At 45.7% G+C, this 22,344-nt stretch overlaps 1 protein-coding gene across 1 annotated transcript in view; it reads right to left on the reverse strand.

Annotated features, from left to right (window-relative positions):
• Positions 1 to 1,095: 1,095 nt before the first annotated feature.
• Positions 1,096 to 22,344, reverse strand: part of VBP1 (VHL binding protein 1) — a 62,675-nt gene continuing 41,426 nt past the window's right edge. Inside the window, exons 5-6 of the mRNA XM_086918483.1 lie at positions 8,493 to 8,631; positions 1,096 to 1,525 (exon numbers count right to left, since the gene is read on the reverse strand). Of these exons, the coding sequence (XP_086774609.1) occupies positions 1,455 to 1,525; positions 8,493 to 8,631 (210 nt within the window). The 3' untranslated portion in view covers positions 1,096 to 1,454. The remainder of the gene's footprint in view (positions 1,526 to 8,492; positions 8,632 to 22,344) is intronic.

Below are 22,344 nucleotides of genomic sequence, written 5' to 3' on the forward strand. Positions count from 1 at the left end.
GACGAGATGGCCCACCGCAGTGGCTAGAGCACAATGGTGTGCATGGATCTTTGCGACATATGGCGAACACGTCACTCGGACAGAGGTGGTTACACGCACTACTCAGCTTATTACAACTTGCACATGCGTATAGATTATTGGTTGACCTCTTGGTCGGTCCTGGAGCACGTTCAGGAATGCTTGGTACTACCGATAGAGTACGCAGATTACTCCCCTCTTCTGCTGATTCTTACCACGCCTAGGAAGATTATCCCGCCTTCTACTTTGCGATTCCCCCCTTATTCTCTGCTAGACTCTCGAGTTGGCTGAAGATATAGAAACTTTTTTCGTCATGAACATGGGTTCAGTGAATAGTGTTCAAATAGTATGGGAAGCATTCAAAGTTTATATTTGAGGCGTGGTCATGGCCAAGCACTCGGGGGTTCTCTGCTCGATTTGTAAGAGGTTATCTGATCTGGAAAGGATACTGGGTGCTATGGAACAGCGTCAATTGGCATGTAATGATGAGGCATAATCGCGGGAAATAAAAGATCTGTGGAGAGAATATCAGGAAGATGCGGACAGCGAACTTAAACATTTAGGCAAATATGCTACAGCACAACCTACGGGGAGCGCTCTCCTGGTTACTTCATTAACGTGGGGATCAGACCCCCGGACATAGGATAAGTTTGACGGGAGGGTAGTCTGGTACCTAATCGCAAGAAGAGCCTCCCACCTTCGACACTAGTACTTGTAATTGATCTTCGAATGTTTTACATGGAACTGGTTATTGATGGACCTCAAAAGTTTTGTATGATCCTCATTCGTTGCTTTATGACACTCCAAGACCACTATGAACGCACACATTTTCGACCGTTGTAGTTATTGAATGCTGCCTACCCGCTGGTATGTTGGCCCATATGCTGTGTAAGGTACTGTACATTGACATGCTGCCGGCCCACTGGGTTGAAGGCTGTGTTAGAACGAGAACTTTCAATAAAGTTTGGAAATTTAAAAAAAAAAACAAAAAAAAAAACGAGTGCAAGATGAGAAGATCAAGTTCTCACATTAATTTAAAATTAGTATTCAAAGTGCATTAAACTACAAACACACAAACATGGTAAAAAATGAAAGCATTTAATTACAATACCCACCTACAACATACATGTTCTAAGATTTCAAAAATGCACGTCACATTTCAAGGTTTTGTACAAAGATTGAGCAGGCCAAATATTTGTAGATCTTCTCTGAACAAGTTATTATACCTTGCTTTCAGATTTATTCAGGTTTCATGAAGCATACATGAAACCTGTTTTAGGTTACAAATAAATAAAGCAGTGATCAGTAATTTTCCATTTTTTACTTTATATTTTACAATTCTCTTCAAATGTAATAAATCCAGGGAGTATGGGTAATTAATTTAAAATAAAAAAAGGTGTCTTGTACATTGGAACAGTACTTAAAATCTGACAAAACTATGCTTTGCTCTTTGTAGGATCGTCCTTATTTCTTCTTTTTACATCCCAATTATACACTCTGGCCATATCTGGAAGAAAATCACTTAAGGAAAAAACCTCAAATAAACAAATACATGATTTACTATAATGTTTGCACAACACAGTACCTTGTAGGAGTGTACAGACAGCATATATACCAGTGTGCATTTAACTTGCATCTCTGCCACATTGCATGCCAGCAGATGACTGAAACATTTTAAAAGTACAACTCTTTACAACTGGGAAAAAGATGTTTGATGCAGTCAACTGACCTTTTGAGCCAAGGATGACATGACTCCATTTTAACTGCTGGTCTTTCTACGCACTTTAAATTAATTTGACATAGTTGACAAGAAAATACGTTTTCCCACCACAAAAGTAACTTCACTACCCTAGAACATTTTACAAAAGGTGGCATTCAAACAATTTTCAATGCGGTCAACCATTTCATGTTTGATCCAGTAGTGGGCAGTTGTGCTCACCCGGATATATTAACCATTCCACTGGCAAATCTGTTTTTCATACCTGAAAGTTCCACTCGCGATTGCAATAAGCTTTGGAATCCAACCTTCAGCTTCGTAACTGGACTAATGCTTGATTGTAGGCAAATAAGTTTCAGTCAGAATTACAGATTAAAACATGGGTCGTTTGACCACTACACCAAAAGTCACGTACAGGATTAATTTCTCCCATTCACTCTCCCCCTCCTTTTCACTTACTTTCCTTTTCAATTTCTCTCCATTTCCTCCCTTTCTCTAACTCTTGTCCGCAGCACTGGTTCACACTCATGAAGAAAATGGCAATGCTTAATAATGCAAAAGTGGGCTGTAACCAATCATTTGTGCTGTAAGTCATACAAAGTACATAGTAGCAAAATATTTTATATCAAATCAGCAATAATTTGCCAACATGTGTCATCCAATACGCTCTCTGCTGTAGACTGCATGAGTAATATATGTGTCTTGTCGCCTGGTTGTAGAGTCAGTTTAGCACAGAAGATGAATATTCAGTACAAATGCTCTGGGGAGTCTGCTTGGGCAGGACATTCCGACTGGGGGAGGATCTTCACTAAAGTTCGCTGCTGACAATACAATATCGGGAAAGACACTCATGTGACAAGAGAGGGAATAAGTAACAAAGTACTCTGGCTCTGTGGGCTGCGGCACAGTTAGTCATTTGTGTTGGGCTATTCTAATCAGAAACAGTATGTTGTAAAGAAACAACTGGTTACCGAGGGGCAAGTTATAGATTAAGGTTTATTAGTCTTAGTTGCAGATAAGTATATTCATAACTAGGTCCTTAGGACAGCCCCACCAGGAGCAGTGTTCCTGCTGCTCAGCTATAATCCAACTGACATTCAATCTCACAGGCACCCAAGCACTCCACTGCATCACCATGCACTCCAACATTTTACACACCAAATTCACACTGGCTGAGCAGCAAGGGCCAGAGCATCAGGGAACATACAAACTAAAACACTAGATATAACACCTGTTGTACTCCTCTATCCTAATGGACGCGTCCAGGTTAAGGCTAAACAGAATATGCAGGATGTAGTGCATGAGAGCTTTTAGGATAGTAAGACAAGAATGTGGGGAGATGGGAAATGAGGGTGAGAAGGAATGGCATGGCCAAGTGCCAAAGATGGCAGATGTGTCCACTATACACTGCAGTGGGAGATTTAACCAACAGTTTTGCACCAATCCTTCAAGGGAAAACAAGTGGCATGTAAAGATCCAGGTCTCTGAAAGACCACAAACCATCCAATAACTGCAGTATGCAGACGTGCAGAACTGCAGACGAAGAAAAAAATAATACTGGCAGCTCAGAAAAATGTGCTGAGTGAAGTTGGCAGGCCAGGCTTCATCCATTGCTTAGGCTCCAGAAGGTGCTTTCTTCTTAAAGCCTGACTGGCTGTCGCTATCCGCAATATTTTTAAGCTAATCGGCAGTAAGCAACAATATACAGAGTCACAAAATTCAGCACTGCTTCCTCACCAAGACTCTCCCACCAAACTACCTCATCATTATTCTGGTCTTTTCAGGTCTCACCTACAGACCGCCTGCCATGAACATATACAGTCCAAGATGTATGGATGCTTAGAAAAACCCCATACAGCCACTGGCTGTTTGCATGTTTCTGTAAGCTGCCAATAGCGCTACAGGTTTATCCTACCTAAAGACATGGCATTTCGTGGAAAGTTACATGGGATTATAAAGAGACCCTTTCTCAACCCATCCAATGCTCTGCCAGGCCCACTCAAACGTACCTACCCCCATCACTCTAACCTCCCTTCACCTGCTCAGGTTACAATTTAGGCGCTGCCAATTGGAGCGCTATTAGTTTTGAAAATAGGGTGTGTGTGGCAAACAGATGCAGGTTGTGGAGATCGGGACAGTAATTAAAAAAAGTTTTTAAAAAGTGTTATTATGCAACCATCGCAGGCCGCATCATAGCATTTTTTTTCCGGTCTGTATTTTGGGAGGGGGTAAAGAAGAAGAAACCGAGGCAGCTTGAGGAAATATCAGAAGGGGATAGATTGGCGGTTGGGGGAGGGGGGGGGGGGGGGGGTAGATGACATACAGCCCAAGTTAGATTGTTTACAAGCAGGCACTTCAGAGAGCTCACATCGTACAGTCCTCCTGAGAAGACCCTTTGATATGGATCAGTTGGTGGAAGGGGGGGTGGAGGTGAGTGTAAGAGTTTGATTCTGAGGTCACACGTCGAAGAGAGCTCTGTAATATGCACTTAGATTCCAGTCAACCCCCCCAACCCCCCCCCACCCCCTTGCCACACCATCCCTCTGCTTATCGTTACTCCTGCTGCTCCCCCTCCCAAATCAAAGCGTATTCCAGCTGACTGCACAGCTGGTTGTAAGAACCACATTTGGCAACAGAAGGATGGACGCGTCCATAAGAAGTGCAAGTTGCTTTCACCCATACAATAGGCACCAGAATGAACCTCCTCGTGCATGATTTGCATTGTGCTAGTTGTGAAAACTGCAACTGGCAACAACAAAAGCATAGATGCAGGCTACAATGGGTAGAGTGGGGACGAGGAACAGCTGAATGGGGAGTGGGTGAATAAACAGTACATCAACGGAGGGAGGGATGGTAGGGGTAGCAACAATGAAGAGGGAGGGGAACGGAGCAAGGGGGTGGAGGGATTACATAACATGGCAGAGCCCGCTGAATAAGATGCAGTTGGATACAGTGCAAAAATAGAAAGGAAAAAATATTACCAAAAAGAAAGCAGTGGAGGAACACAAATAAAGCATCCATGCTCGAGGCACGCGACAAACACAGAAAAAGACGGAAGCCTGGTGTGTCTGACTAATATATAGCAAGGAAATTAGGGAGAATGATGCAAACCAATGGGAAGCTCCAAAACTTAGAGAACAAGATGTTTTGAAGATAGCACAAGCGCTGTCTAGGCAAGACCTAAAAAGTTCATGGCCAACCAAGAAGGAAACAAAAGACAGCTGATGGACAGAATGCAGAGCAAATCAAACATTTAGCCCAATCTAGAGATCTGGGTTAAATCCATTGTTCTTTGGCTCACCATGCCAGCCCAGTTGAGACCCAGCCATATGTAAATCAGTCTGGACCCCGTTTTCCACGTCTGTGCATACCCAGGGCACTTAAAGCAATAAATGACAGAGGATAAATGTTTGATTACTTCAGCATTCCGTCCATTTTTTTTTAAACATCTGTTTATTGAGTTTTGGATTTTGTTACAATTACAAAGAATCATGTGTGCATTAACTGAAAACTAAGGAAGGGTTATTCGTGTTGCGATAAGTGGTGGCGCTTCAACAGTTTAACGTAAATTCTAGGTAGAACAAGTATTAAAACAGTGCTGAGGAAAACCCACAACCTCCAAATCAGACCGTAGTCCACAAACAAGGAATACAAAAGGTCTGTGCACACGTCCTTTCGTTGACAGTATAAGTACTGTACGTAATTAGACAACCACAAAACAAAACACAATGAGAGATGTTGATAGAAGTATTCTTTCAGTGTAGGTTTATTCCAGGTTCCCAGCCAACACGTGTTTCATCAGGGAGTTACCCAAGACTTTTTCAGAGCTCTAAAGGGCAGTTTATCAAAAACATTGAAAAATACTCTCCGCCGATTTTACTTCCGTCCCGGCTGTGGTTGATTTCAGGCAATGTTGCTAGCAAGGACCGTATCCTGGTATGTACTAGAAAACGGAGCGCAGTAAGCAAACTCCTGATTCAAGCAGCCAGTACGCCGTCGCCATTCCTTCACCTGTGTGTGTCGCGGAAGTGAATGAGGCTCATTCACTTCCGCGACATATGTTTTCTTTCAGTATTTGTATCCCGTGTTAGGGGAACTGCCTCCACACGCTTGGATCTCTTTATGCTTTTAACCCTGGCAATTGACCAGACTAAGGTAATGGGGTTAGCCTGACTGGGACTGGTAGAAGTCCTGAGGAAGACCGACGTGACCCTCTATTGTGGGGATATCAACACGGTCGAAACATGTTGACATTGGCAGTTTAAGGAGGGGTGTTGTGAGTACCTAGTCATCTCTATAACACGCCCATCCTTCACTATTTTAATCCTGGCCGTGGGACCCTGAAATAAAGGTGAACAATCAGTTACCCACAAGCCAGTTTTAACCACTTTCTTCACTGCACCTGTTCTATCAATGTCCCCAGTCGCTGGTTGTAACCCATATATTCACCAGTTTGATTTATTTTTATGTTGTCTTCCCCCTCCCTATGCTCCATCATGTGCGTGGCTACGCCAGGGTGTTTTGTAAGTAGACCCGATGATGAAGCATGTCACACACATTTGTGTGCGAGTGAGGGCAGTTTTCAATAACACAACTTGTGCCACTGCATGTGAATCACTTCTGTTTCCTCTCTACCCCTCTTGGTGTTAGTAGGTTGAACGATGGGGTTTGGGGTAGATGAGTAGCTGACCCTCTGCCCTTGTTTGTGTTAAGTTGCATAGCAGAACACCCACAAGTTGATGAGCAAGAGTTTCGAAAATAAAACTATAAAATTAACTTCATGAGCTAGTAAATCTGCTTAACAAAACGCTTCAACACAGAATACTCCTCAATGTGGGAACCATTTCGTGGATCAGAATAGGTTTCTAACCCATAGCTCCAATAAAGCCTTGTCTGCTGCTAGAACTTCCCAATGCTGGACAATAATATAGTAAATGTGCTTACTGTTGCTATATGTGTGGTGAAACTTATAATACACAAAAAGAGGCCCACATTAAAGAACTTGTTGCCTAAACCTTTTATCAAAAGAGACTTTAAAAAGAGGGTGCTTTGCCTCCAAAAACCGCAGGTTTTTATAAATGCAGGATATGTATTGTAGGTCAACACACATGCAACTATTGCTTTGAATTTCAATACAACACGCACTAAAGAGACAAAATAGAACACTTCCAGAATTGCAACACCAGATATTGTGTGTGATTATATACCTTTGCCGATTCAGAAAAGGGGGTGGTGATGAACAGAGTGTCTGAATTAAGCAGACCACTCTTACCCAGTCCAAAGATCAGGGCTTGATCCATCACCGTTATTTATCTCACTGCACCATCCCAGCTCAGAACCTGGCTATATGCAAATCAGTCTGTCCCTGGCCCAGTGCATCATGGGAACAGGGCAGACTAAACTACCAAGCCAATTCTTCACCAGAAAGGAGACAAGCTACCTGATCTTTGGACTGGGTAAGAGTGGTCTGCTTAATTCAGACACTCATTTTTGTCCACCATAAGCGTGGAAGGGTATACTCAGATGTGAGTCCCTAGCTCATTGCACCATGAGGATTCAAGCAAGCCGGGCCGAAGACGGCTGAAATGCCAGAAACCGGTCCCCGGTAGCTTGTTTCCTTCCCAGTATAAGAATTGGCTTGGTAGTTTGGTCTGCCCTGTTCCCATGATGCACTGGGCCAGGGTCAGACTAATTTGCATATAGCCAAGTTCTGAGCTGGGATGGTGCAGTGAGCTAAAAAACGGTGATGGATAAAGCCCTGATCTTTGGACAGGGTAAGAGTGGTCTGCTTAATTCAGACACTCTGTTCATCACCACCCCCTTTTCTGAATCATATATACCTTTGTCAGCTTACCTATGTGGAAAGTACTATCGGTCTACTAAAGTTAAAATTCAAGAACACATCAGATTCTTAATAAAAGCAGAGGCAAAATCTCCTTTAGCCATGGTCTGCAAGGATAGTCACCATTTAGATTAACTAGGTGCAAATATGTTTCTATCACTCAGTTCCTACAACATGATTAGTAGGACTTTAAGAGGCTCCTGTGAACTATGAGCTATTTAAATGAGACTGATCATCTTGATGACAAAAATATCGAAGTTACTATTTTGCATACCTGCACACTTTCTAGATGGCTAGTACACAGTTCTGTTTGCTTATAGCTGTACATGTTGTGGCTTCTTTTGCCGATTACCTCAATTTTCATTTTTTGGGTAATCAAGATTGTGGTGACCACATGCCCAGGGAATTCGAAGTAAAAAAAGAGGAAGCATTTTAACTTGATCATTCTCCTAGCATAAAGACCTAAAGGGGACAATGGTCGACCTCTCCTACCCAATTCGACTAAACGAAAAATAGAAATGTGCTGATTTTTATCACTTCTGTAATTTTCCTCTCTGGCTCTTTTGAACTATTCTTCAATCACCTATTCTACAAACCAGGAGCCCAGGCACTATAGTTTCATTGGCAATAAAATCAATTTACAACACAATTGGTAACCTCACCCAATGTTAAGCTTCTTGCCATCATGCTGGGATACCATGTCACTACAGCTTAAGAGTTTTTTTTAATTGCTAGTCATTTAATGTTGTGATTCAGTTACCTTTTTTACAAGTACAAGCAGCTAATATTGTTAAACAATCATCTTACAAACATGTGTTTTTAAATCCAAGTCCCTCTACACTAAGCTAATGGTTTTATCACTGACCACTGGTAGAACCAGAAAGCAAATCATAGCTGCTTTAAAACAAAGGATACTGACTTCTGTTGTAGTGAACTGGTCTCTAAGAAAATCCAGATCCTCTTCTGCTGAATCCAGGTTTCTCGTGGCTGTAGATAAATTCTTCTCTAACAAAGTTTGAGCATCATCTATATCGTATTCTAGCATTACATTTGCCTTGGATGAAAAAACACAATAAGTTTAAACGTTTTAAAAAAATGGCTGCGATCAACTCACTAATCTAAACATGATCTGCACTAAGTTCGCCTTGTTACTCTTATGCACTTACAATAGGGATGAGCCATTAAGGAGGCTCATGCATAGTATATTATACAGTAAAAATGAAATCAGATAAACTGGCATGGACGTCAAGCATGCAAGTCTTTGAATGCGTGGTTTATCAGAGTTCATAAAACGGAAGACATTATAATTTTTCTTGTTCTGCCTGATTGTTACAGTCCGAAAACCTGATTGCCTTCCCACATCCTGCGAAGACAATATTATTTGGTCTACAAATTGTAACTGGTTCAAAACTCAGCAGCCAAATTCATTATGAACTTACCTGTCAAGTATCATATTTCACAACATTTGAAGGCCCACCACTGGCTTCCAATTACAAATCATTCACTGTTCAAAATTCTGTTCTTCACTCAAACTCACACATCTTACCAGCCTGACTACCTCATGAAGAGACTTCAACGCGATCATCCTAGAAGACCTCTCTGCTCTGCTAAGCAAATGCTTGCAGCAGTGCCTAAGATGAGGTGTTATAAACTGGGTGGTTGTTCCCTCTCTTGCTGTCAAGATTTGGAATTTGCCGCCTGCTCCTATACATCTATTGACCATCTTTCTGAAATCCATGTAACCTACATCCTTTTTGCTCTTCTCCTACTGGAATATTTGGCACCAAGACACACTTTTTATATATAGATTCAAATGAGGTTGGTACACACCAAGGAAAACCAGCACTGGCAATGTTAATAGGTCTTGGACAGTTTTTGGTTCTCTGGTGCACTGAGAATAGAAGCCAGGATCGAGAAAGCCTCTGGTGCAATGGAAAATGAACCCAACAGTGCGTGGGAAAACAAACGATGTGAGAAAGCACACAGGGCTGAAGAAGAGAGCCGAGACACTCTGGGACAAGTGTCAGCAAGTGGCTTTGATAGTCCGTAAATGGTCTTAAACATCTGTTTATTCACTGGTAAATTATGGAGGAAGTCTAAATGTGATTTAACAGAAGCATGCCAAGGTAATTTCTTAACAGACATGGTAGCTGCGTAAAGCAATAGAGTAGTTAAAAAGAAAAGTAAAGCCAAAAGAATAAATAAAAGCATCAAAAGAGGTTATATACATGATCAAGTCCAAAAAGTGCACTATAATTCTTAATAAAATCAATGTCCAACTAATTCACAAACAACTAAAAACACTAGTTGTCCAGAATAGAGGAGCAGATTGAGGAATCAGAAGGGTATTCACCCCAGAACAATGAGATTTGCATGGTTCCCGAAGGGCGGAGAAGGGCAATCTACAGAGTTGTTCTTCGAGTACTGGATCACCAATTCTTTGAAGCCTAGGAAACTTTAAAAAAAATTGTAAAAAATGTTTTAACATTGAGAGTGCCCACCAGGGATACAAGGCATTAAAGCACTGGCCAAGCCCCTGCTACTTTGAACTGGGAAGTAGCTCATGGTGTGCATTAAGCTCTGATACTAGGGGTGTGTAGGGGTGGATATTTGGAGGGGAAGTGATGTTTATGATACATCTATTGATGTTTGGCCTGCTCAGATGATATTCTGGTGGGTCACCGAATGCATATTGGAATGGACAGGAGTGGGGAGAAATCTTTGGAGAATATCTGAACTGTAGTTATCCTTGGATGTTAGACTATTGCCAACAGGCCGCCTTTGATGGCTGCAGTTCCCCGTGGGTGGTTTGAGTGCCTGTCAGGCCTTGCCGCAACCACGGGATGGTATGCTCTCTGAGAGTTGCACACAGGGAGGTTGAAGCAGTGGCCTCTATGGGGTGACGGGCTGGTGGATAATGCTTACTGGCCTGTTGGTTGCACGCTGGATTTGTTTGGGTAGCCTGCCCATCGGTGGGTGGGTGGTGGGAGTGGGAGGGAGCCTGGGGGAGCTGCTGTGGAATCTGTTGCTGTTTGAGATGGAGTTCTGGGGAACGGAAATCTGCAAGGACTGTACTACAAGCATAGAAGTGTATGGCTGAGGGAAAGGCTGAAGATATGACTGGAGATTGGCGACAGAAGTTACGGTGCAGGATACTGGATGGAACCTAAATGGAAGTTCCTAACATGGATCTGCGGCATAGTGTGCATTCATATTTGAGGTGATATGGGGTCTCTGTGGCCTTTCTCCAGGAGACGCATGTATGATGGGATTGAATTCGACAACTAAAGCGGAGGTAGAAGGACAGATATTTGTGACCTATTCCGGCTTTGCGTGGTACTGGGAACTCAGTTTTGTGCAGAAGGGGTGCAAATGGACATCATTAGACAGTATGTGGTTCTGTTTGGGATCCTGGATGCCAGGGAGGAGCGTTATAGAAAGGTCTACACTCCTAATGAGGATGATGCGGTTATTTATTTTTTTTTTTAGGTCAAGCCTTGGCAGTGAATGCACGAGGCATGCAGTAGTGGAGTAAGGCTTTGAAGCCCATCCACTTTCTACCTATATTTTTAGTTGGCTTATGTTTTTTTCCTCCGTAAATACTGGCTTCTGAGATATTAGGCTGGTTAGTCCCTCCTTGCCTTTGTAACCTTACATAACGATTGGACCTTTTACTGGTGTTACATGGTATGCTTCATCCCCTATTCCACCGTTGACATCGCAACACCCGCCTACGTTGGTTTTAAAGTAATGTATTTATTCATACAGCGCGGTCCGCTTTAATTAACGCGGCCGCGCTTATTTAATTATTTAATATATGGCAGGTCCGCTTTCACTTTAGCGTCCGCGTTTAATTAATATAAGTCGCTTGCAAGTACGATTGCACTGAAAATGCTTGTTTACCACTGGAAACCAGCATCACTTTTAGATGCTGGCAAAGTTTATAAATACCACTAATTACCGCGAATATTTTTGTTATTGGTCACGGTGCAAAAAGATAAACGCATGCGTAGTATACCGGAGTTGTAACTTAGTGAAGTATTAACGACTAAGGCTGCTGAGTACTAGGGTTTCGGTGCAGTTTGTGGAAAGATAAACACTAACAGCTATGGACCAGGATGACAGGCATTAAAGGCGAGTCGTTAAACAGAAATGGCCTGCGGAGTTTACATTTCATCCTTACTTTATCAATGAACGGTATAGGCAAGTTCTAAACACAATTCAACACGTCGTCCATTTCTAGGTCTACTTCCCACAAGGAGTTTGTTAATTGAAACCCGGAAATAACTTGCCTGCATTGGCACAGTAGTAGCAGTGAAAGAAGATTTTGTTGTAGTACTGATCTTGTGATTTATTTGATGCTTGGGCATGGGTGTCACAGCTCAGTGACCGCGCTGTGCTCCCTCCAACATGCCTTTACTTGTATATCCTGGGAACGGTGCTTTATAATATGTATTCTACTGTCTCCGGGGGAAGACGTTACTCTGAAGCACAGTCCGCGAGACACTAAACCGGGGACGCTCCTCATGGGGGAGGACCTGGCGAGGTACAATGCACAGGAGGCAAGTACGACGACTGCTAATGTAGACACACTGTATCCACGCAGTTCCCTAATGAAGTGGGTCTACAGCCAGAGATGCACCTTTTAAGAAAGTATTTCTTGCATGCCAGTTCTCCACTGCAGAGAGGAGATACACGATTGCCATAGCAAAAATGCCTTTACCTCTTTTTTTATGGTGGCCAAAATCCTCCTGTCACTGAGAATTGCAATGCTTTGGAAATACAGTACATATAATTTGAATGGACTTTTAGTAAAATGACAAGTACAATACTTTCAGATTACTTTTACTGGTTTACAAACACTACAGGGTCGGGTCGAAGGTCTCCTGGGTGCGACCACCACTTGGAGAGGTAATTTGAGATGTTGGGGGTTGGTTAGGCACCGTCAGCTGGGCCACCCAAGGCCGTGGGGTGTTTGGTGCAGGGGTGCCTTTTAGGGTCGGATCTTCTTACCAGCTCCGGGGGAACCTTCCAGACTGAGGCTGCAGGCGTCAGCTGGAGGTTTGAGGTAGGTCAGGTGTGGTGGGATCTCGGGTCAGGCCTCTTGGTGTTAGACCACTCTGATGCAGAGTGGTGCAAACTTGTGGATCCTTGCGGAGTTGGAGTCCGTTGTTGAACAAATCCGGTGTTCATGGGAGACAGTCTTTGGGATTGAAGGAAGGTCCTTCGGGTTTTATGAGGTTGCTGGCTGCTGGACACACCGGGACTTTGCTGGAGCAGGTTCGATGTGTGGACAGGCAGGTAGGGCTGGGGTTAGTCAGTGGGCATCCTCTTGATAGCTTCGGCATGGCTGCTGGGTCCTTTTTGTTTCTTGTCTGAGGAAGCAAGGTTCAGGGGTGCCCCTAAATACTAGATTTAAGGGCATTACAGGTTTGTAAAAAGATTGGGACCAATGGGTCCCTTCCCTCGGTGGGTGTACCTCCTATTATGCCACCCTCCAGTGGGAGGGGGCATAAGCCTTTCCCTTGTTGGTTGGGTCCCCCATCTGCAAGATGGCGGGGACTGAGCATTAGGTTTCACCGCCCCTCCCCCACCTGGGGTTGGAGCTGGCAGAAGTGGGCACACCTCTCTTCCTCACTTGTTTTTCCCGCAGGTTCTCCCGCCCAACGTGGGGGTCATAATCCTCTAGGGGTAGGAGGCTTGGCACCTGGTCGCAGGATGTGCATTGTTTCAGGCCCCCGAGAGCAGCAGCCTCTTGACCCAGAAGTCCAGAAACATGTCTGGTGGTGGAAGCTGAAAGCAGCCACTAGGCCTGGACACTAGTGGTAGGTCGTTTTTCAGGGGACAACTCCAAGATGCCCTCTGTGTACGTTTTTCCTTAAATCACACACTGGCATCTGTGTGGGTTTAAAGTGCTGAGAAGGTTGATGAACTTCTCAGTTTTCAGTACAGCCATTATGGTGCAGTGGAGTTCATAATGACAAACTCTCAGCACCATATACTCTTAACGGCGGCAGTGTGTGAGTGTAAAAGTACAAAACCTCAGCCATTAGAGGCCTTCCCTGGTCACAGTGCCCTGGGTGCTTGTGGTACCATTTACCAGGGGCTGACCTGTGGCCAGAGATGCCAATTGGGTAAAGTTTTGGGAAAGAACACAGGCCCAGGGAACCTGATTGGCAGGGACCCAGGGCACATCAAGTCAAAAGCGCATCAGTAGTCTGGCAAAAAGTGGGAGGGGGGTGTTACTGCAAAAGAAACCCAGTTTCTCACAATCTCCGTATCCATTTAGTGTTCCCTCACAAAAATCAAAATGATCGGAAACCAGATCTCGTTCAAACCAACAGATATCACTGACCCCAGGGCAGGTTAAGTGAGTATCACTTGAGGCTATGTAGAGTGATAATGATGAGCAGCAGGTCTTTTGTGGGTAATCTGTGGATCGTGACAGGACAAAGTAATGGGTCATAACAATGCAGACTTGGAGAAGAGTTGTATGTTATTTTTGGAAGTTTTATATAAGCACAAACCAGTCCTCAGAGGACGTCAATACGTAAGTATGTGACATTTCTATGGTGCAAACCTAGCCAAAGGCAGCGGAGCAATGTTCAGGATCAATGAGGAGCATAATGTCAGCAAGTGATAGGAGACGCAGCTGGTTTCTAGAAGGTCAAATCAATCTAATGTTGTGTTCTTTAAAGACGTGCGTCTTAAACTCTTTATAGGTCGAACTTGGGCACTGCATGCGCTGCGAGGCATGCTGTATTTAGGTATGGATTTGAAGGACATCCCACTCGCCACTCATAATTTTAATTGGATTTTTTCACTGTCCACTATAAACAGTGGCTTTTCATTCGTCATTAGGCTTAGTAGTCCCCCCCTTAGTACCACCTTGTTTCATTTTCTAACCTTCCATGAGGACATCCCCTGTTACGTGCGAGGTTACTCGGTAAACTTTAATTAAAGCCTCTGAGCAGTATTTTGTCAAATAGCTTTGTCCTCACTGCTGTTGCAGGCATGCAATCCTTTAAATAAAAAAATAAAAAGTATAGCACGGGCACGGAATGCATTTGCAATGCAATAGGTCTCGCAATGCAATAGGTATTGCATTCTGGTTCCTCCCAACTACCACATTAATCAGGCTCGACAGAACAGGCCAAATAGGTGGTGGAATCGCATGCATCTACAGGAACAACCTCTCTGTTCAGAAAGTCAATTCCACACACCTACCATCCCCAACATCCTGGGAATACATCTGCCTCGACATTATTAGTGAGGGCAAACCGATATGCTCTCTTCACAGCATTTACCACCCACCCAGGGACAACCTCACCTTTTCCCAACAAATCATGGATATGATCTCAACCAATTCCGGACGGCAGCTCACCCAAATATACCTTGGTGACTTCAACCTCCACTAGAATGACCGCAACGACGCGGTGGTAAATAGTCTTAAAAATTTCCTCGATGCCCTTAACCTCACCCAAATATGCAACAGCCCGACCCACGAGAAAGGTTCTACCCACGACCTGATCATCTCCAAAGAGGACTCTATCCAACTCGAATCCATCCAACCCTGTGACTGGTCAGATCATCATATTATCACATTCTTTATCAATGAAAAAGTCAAAGTCAACCCGGCTCAACTCTCCAAGCCCAAAGTCTGGAAAAGAGACTCGAAAAAGCTCAATCCAGGCTCTTTGCCCCCTAACAGTTGCAATCTCCTACTCCCACCTACAGGCGCCACGGATGTCCAATCTCTGACTGACCACTATCTCAACGCTATGACCTCTATAATTAATGAAGCTGCACCTATGCAGCTAAAAAGAGTCTCTACTAAAATCTCCAAACCATGGTACGACGGGGGTCTCAACGAGGATAGAAGAGGCATGCGAATGGCAGAACGGACCTGGAGATCAGCTCCCTCCGCAATGCACCTAAAACATCTGAAGAAAAAGAGAAACGCCTACTTCGGGAAAATAAAACGCTCAAAATCGGACTTCTTCAGCCTCCAACTCGACCAAGCAAAAAAACGCCCGAGAAAACTGTTTGAGCTAATCAAGTCACAATCCAAGGAGCAACCACAACCACTCAACACTGGGCGTGAGGCACCCTCCTGTGAAGACTTCGCTGCTTTCTTTAGCCAAAAAACTGACAAAATAAAAAGCGCTCATTGGCGCAAGCCTCTACTCCAAACCCCAATGCCTAGCACCCACTGAACCAAAAAACAATGCTACATGGTCAACCTTTGGCACATACTCGGAAGAAGAAATTGGCAAATTACTCAGCACCCTGAAACCATGCAATCACCTCAGGGACCCCCTCCCTGCCTTCGCAGTAAAAGACTTTACCCCTTTGCTTCTCCCTCTCTGGACTAAAATCATCAACAGCTCTCTCCAACAAGGAAGCATACCTGACTCCCTCAAAGTTGGTCAGGTCACACCTCTACTAAAGAAACCAACAGCCGACCCCTCTGATCTCAACAATTACCGGCCCATCACCAATATCCCCACTCTCGCCAAACTGCTGGAAAAATGCGCACAACTACAATTGACTAAACACATTGAGCAATTCGATCTCCTCAACCCTCACCAGTCAGGCTTCCGAGCAGGACACAGCACAGAAACTGCTATGACTCACATTATTGACGACGCACTTCAAATGCTAGACCAAAACGACACCTGCCTCCTCATCCTTCTTGATCTCTCCTCAGCATTCGACACCGTTAAACATGAGAATCTACTAGAACTACTAAACACAAGAATGGGCTTATCTGGAACTGTCCTCAAGTGGTTCACTTCCTTTCTTCACAACAGGTCGCAGAAATTCAAAAGCAACAACCTGATGTCCTCGCCAATTCCTGTAACGCTAGGCGTCCCCCAAGGATCCTCTCTGTCCCCAACTTTGTTCAACCTAGTCATGGAACCTCTCACCACCTTGCTACAAGCATCCAATGTACACTTCCACATGTACGCCGATGACACCCAGCTTTACCTCAAATTACAATCACCCAATGACATCCTGCTCATGAACTCAACGATCAGATGCACCCAATCCTGGCTTGCCGACAATCACCTCAAACTCAATGCCCTGAAAACCCAGTTCCTTCTGATCTCACCTCCAGCGAAGATATCCACCACTCAACATTGGCTTAAACTCCTAACCGCACTCAATGTCCAACCCACCATCGTGGACTCAGCAAAATCTTTAGGCATAACACTCGACACCAATCTCAACATGCAGCAACATATCAGCAAGGCAACAAAGGGAGCGAACTTCCAGATCAATACTCTGAGGAAACTTAAACCCTACCTCCCAGCCAAAGACTTCCAAACTGCAGTACAAGCACTAGTCATCCCACGAATTGAATACGGCAGCACCGCCCTCTGCGGACTCCCCCTAACTACAACCGCACCACTAAAAGCTTCTCTAAATGCTGCAGCGAGACTCATCACTGGGTCAAAAAAGCCCTCCCACATTACCCCTGACTTGAAATCCCTGAATTGGCTGCCTTTTGAAGCCAGAATACATCTGAAAATCGCCTGCATGACACACAAGGCGGTACACCTAAACTCACCCGGCTACCTTGCTCAGAAATTGACAATCTCTGTGGGAATTAGAAACACGAGAGGCACAAGCAATCTTCTGCTGAAACCTCGAAGATTCCGGAAGGAAAAAACATACAAGCGCTCCTTCTCAAGAATGGCGCCTAGGATTTGGAACTCACTCCCACCCGAAACCAGGCTTATCTCCTCCACTACACTCTTTAAAAAAGAAGTAAAAGCTATCCTCAGTTACACTTGAACTACTATCTCGAACCCTATTAACACCCTGCACCGATCTGTACTACATGTTTGACCCCTTTACTTATTTGTTTGAGTTGTCTTCTTACTCACATGATTGGCTTTGCAGTCACTTATTTGTACTATTTGTACTGTGTGATCTATTGATTTACTTGTCTGACTATGTTCCCTCATGTACCCTTCTATGTAAAGTGCTCTGATATCTGCGAAGATCTTGTTCGCGCTATATAAAACTTTTAAAATTAAAAATAAAATTGGCCATAGTTTAAGCTATTGGCATTGTAAATGACAATGCCTTTTATCAGTTTTAAAAACAACACAGATAAGACATTTTTATTTACAATGCCAAAAGCTCAAACTCTTGTAAATGCGAGACTGATCGCAATGCAAATGCTTGTTTGGGATTGTGATTGGTGCAGCGGCAGACTACCTGGGATCAGAGGTACTGCTGGCCGGGGATCTCAACTGTGTGTCGGATGGCACAGTGGATCGTACTCCACCAAGGGCAAACACTGAGCCAGCCATGACAGGAGCCATTCAGGGTGTTATGAGAGGACTGGGATTGCATGAAGTCTGGAGGGTACATTACTCTGGGGACCAGGTCTATTCAGGTTATACCACTGCAACAGAAACACATAGAAGACTGGGTTGTTTGCTGGTAGCTCGTATGGTCCATGGTGTGACTGATGTCGCATATTTAGCATTCCACATTGTTGTTCACTTACAGTGCAGGCCGGAAGGCTCCCAGGGTCCCACTGTGAAACAGAGGGTGGAGGCGTTGTCAGATTTGGCTTTCGCTCACACTATTACTGAAGTGCTGTACCATTAATTTGAAGAGAACTGGTACAGTGCGGCAAGCAGGGTCACAGAATGGGATGCCATGAAGGAGGAGTGTATGAAGATGGCTTACGGTGTGTCAAACAGCAACTCTTGAGGACCCTAGAGGTACAGGAAAAGAAGCTGGCCGTTGGAGGGTACAGTGGTTGCAGACCCAGAACGATTGAAGGAACAGGGTGCAAATTGGTGGGAAAGTGTTGCAGCATTTTTCTTTGCATTGGGGGGGGACCAGGAAGGGCTTCCCACTGTCGCTGCTACTTTTTACAATGGCAATGGAGCCGCTTGCTTGTAGGCGGCAGGCAGTTCTGCAGTGGTGGGCATTAAAGTGAGCACGACCACATGTGGTCTCCTTATATGCGTGCAATGCTCTAGTGCAGGCTTCTCCAACCTTTTCTGGAGTAAGAGCTACTTACGGTCAATGAAAACATTTCCAAGGCATTAATATTATTAGTGTTATAATAAAGACCACAAACCCCACACCATATGCAACATTACCAGCAATCATCTCAGTTCATCAAACACAGTTGCCAGCACTATTATAAAAGGGTTGTCAATATGGAATGACTACTTGGGTAACATTACAACCATAGCTGCAATTTCCCTGGCAACAAGTTAATAATCTTACTAAGGCTCCACAGTGCCACATGATGGATCACTCAAGAGGGGCGTGGCTTGGACGCCGATCGGGATGGCGGCGTGAGCTTGCAGCTCCGCGCCTGACCCCGCTATTTCTCCTGAAAACCACACCATCGGTGTTCCCTGAGAGGCGGTTTCTCCGTACGAAGTACTGCAGAGACATTGGAGAGCGGCTGGGGGCCAACAGGAGACAGAGCATAGAGCCAAGGCCCGATTCCGGAGGCCGGTGGGCCCGAGCTGAGACTGGAGAAAATGACGGCATGAGGGGGCAGCAGAGACTGCTCGTGGGGCGAGGCGGATCAGATCTGAAACGAGTAGCAGACATCTGCCGACGGGGTACGGAGAGTCGGGCCCAACTGCACGGGACTCCAGAGAGGAACTGGAGGTATCAGCCCGATACACGGCAGCCGAAACAGCCACCTCCATCTCCCCCCCCGACCCCCCACCCCCCCGCAATGGCGACTGTGTGAGGTGGCCATCGGAACCAGCGTGGGAGCTTGCTGCTGAGCGAAACAGTTGAGAAGTTAGAGCGAGATCTGTAAGCAGAGGGCGAGGCTCCTGTGAAGGAGAGCGCGGGGCCTGGTGGAGTTCCTGAGGTGACCGTATGACGACGCACGAGGCAGCCAAGATGGCCGCTGCTGGTGGAGCTCTCAACGTGGAACACAGTCGAGAAGACACGGTCGCTCTAGCCCAGGATGGCGGGGCTCAGGCTCCCCTGGAAGTAACGGAGCAGGAGCGGAGGCTGAATCAGAGGCTGGACAACATATTGGAGGCAATAACGTTGACTAAGGAATCTTTACATCAGGACATCGCACAGGTCGCCACGGGGCTGGGTCTCCTGAGGGCGGACCACACTAAGCTCTCGGACAGAGTGAAAGAAAATGAACAATTACTTCAAGAACTGAAACCAGCGGTAGTGACCGCGGAACACAAGCTGACCGATATCCTTGACCGCCTAGCCACACTGGAGAGACGAGCAGAGGAGGCCGAAAGTCGTAATCGGAGGAACAACGTGAGGGTAATAGGCCTTCCGGAGAAAATTGAGGGGGATGATGCTGTGGCCTATATGGAGAACTGGTTCAAAACGGTAGTGGCGCCAGAGGGCCTCTCTCCGTTCTTTTCTCAGGAGCGGGCACACAGGGTGCCAGCCCGCCCACCTATGCAAGGCCGACCGCCCAGGCCGATGGTGGTGAAACTCCTACATTACAAAGACAGGGACAGGGACCTGCTGATACAGCGGGCACGCTCAGTTGGCCCCTTTCAGGTGGACAATAGCCGGGTCACGCTCTTCCCGGATTACACACAGGAGGTCCAAAAGAACAGAGCGTCCTTCCCGACTGTGAAAAAAGAGCTGAGGGAGGAAGGGATTCAATACTACTTGCTTTTTCCGGCCAAATTAAGAGTAATCCTCGATGGGAACACTCAATTCTTTCAGACCCCGGATGAAACATGGTCGTGACTTGAGCTACATCGTGCTGGAACGGCCCGCAATGGCAAAAATCAACGGGAGAGACATAAACCGCTCCAGATCCGCAAATCGCAGCGTATCCGTAAAAGAAACAAACTCAAAAGAGCGATGCGGGATGGTCAGATGGCGGCGGACAGAAAAGGGGCGCTAGCTGCAACCGCGAGTATCACGAGGTCGCAACAAGAGTCGGCGGCAGTGGGGTCGGACACTGACGAAGATGGAGGAAAATCCGGGGACGAAGTGTCGGAGGCTGAGAGCACGAAGGGTCCAGCGGTCACCCCGCAGACATCAGATGGACTTTTTAATGAGTGACAATTGAGAGGGCTGAACAATTCCGTTGTTTCTACTGGGGCATGCTCTCCAGGTGTTTGGCAGGCTGGCAGGTATGGTGCTGCAAATGCAGTGTGGGTTCGAGGGCGCAGGGTGGGGGCTCTGCCTGACCTGGGTCAGCGCTAACTCACCCCCTTGAGGCCCTTAAGGCCTTCTGTGGTGGCGACCACAGATTAGTCTGATGTGTGTTGTGTTACAGGTTTGGAACAGGGCTGAAGCTGGGTTATTAGGTCCTGTCCTGGGGAGAGGGGTTTGGGGAGTTTTTTCAGTAGTTTTGATGGGGGGTTGCAACTGCATCGATGTGGAGAGGACTACCATGGGGACGTTACCTAATTTGAAATGCCTAACATGGAATGTCCGGGGACTACGAACAATGGTGAGACGCCACAAGGTACATGCTTATCTGGTGAGGCGTGGCGTTCAGATTGCAATGTTACAGGAAACTCATCTAACTAAGCAAGAATGCACTGCACTGCAGAAGAGATGGCGTGATCAGGTGTTTGGCACCACGTACTCGGCGTTTGCTAGAGGGGTGCTGATATGGATAAGGGCGGGGATACCGTTCCAGGTTACGAACCAGCTGGTGGACCCTGAGGGCAGATATGTGGTGGTGGAGGGGAGGTTATATGGTAGGGATGTGGTTTTATGTAGTGTATATACCCCTAATGTTGATCAGGGCCATTTTTTCGATGATCTAACGAGTTCACTGGCATATTTCCTGGCGGGCCCTGTCATCCTAGGAGGTGACTTCAATTCCATTACTAATGTAACACTTGATAGGTCGCACCCACCGTTGGCCGACTCCCCAGTGCGTAGATTGTCCACACATAGGAGGGAATGGCAAGAGAGGTGGGGATTGATAGATGTGTGGAGGGAGCAGCACCCTGACACTAGGGACTATTCCTTTTTTTCGGCACACAATGCGCTACACGTCAGAATAGACTCTGTCCTTTGTAGTGGCCCCCTGGCGGCAGCAGTAACTCACACGGAATACCTGACTAGGACCATCTCGGACCACAATCCCTTGTTAGTATTAATGTAGTGGCAGCGGGCGAGATCAGCGGTTCCAACATGGCGGCTGCGGCCTGATACATTGGAGGATCTGGCGTTTAGTGACACGGTCCAACAGGGCATTGAACGTTATTTTGAGGAGAATGAGGGTTCAGCGACTGCGCGATCAGTAGAATGGGATGCGATCAAGGTGGTGGTGAGAGGCGTATGCATGGGCAAGTTCTCGAATGCAAGGACGTCAGTTTTGACTGCTCTAGCGAAGGCAGAGGATGCGTTGAGGGAATTGAAACAGCGTAGGCCTGAACGACCAGAATTACAGGAGCGGTTACTAGAGGCTAAGGAAGTAGTGGCGACTGAAACGGAACGGCTGCGGTGCTATGACTACAAGCAATACACTATCAAAGCACATGCCGAGAGAGATAAAGTGGGTACGCTCCTTGCTAGACTTGCTAACCCAGACACTAGAGGTTGCCCAATCATGAGCATAACAGAATCAGGGGAAATGGTCTACTCTCAGGCAGCGGTGCTTGCGCGCTTCCAGTCTTATTACACAAAGTTGTATGCATGCCAATTGGGGGTGGAGGTCTCTGACATAGGGGAATACTTGGACTCTGTCCCACTGCCAATACTGGATAGCGAGGAAGCGAAAGATCTGGGAGGGCCTATAACGCTATTGGAGATTAGA

This window comes from Lissotriton vulgaris, chromosome 4_1 (assembly GCF_964263255.1).
Source record: "Lissotriton vulgaris chromosome 4_1, aLisVul1.2, whole genome shotgun sequence".
Taxonomy (NCBI): domain Eukaryota; kingdom Metazoa; phylum Chordata; class Amphibia; order Caudata; family Salamandridae; genus Lissotriton; species Lissotriton vulgaris.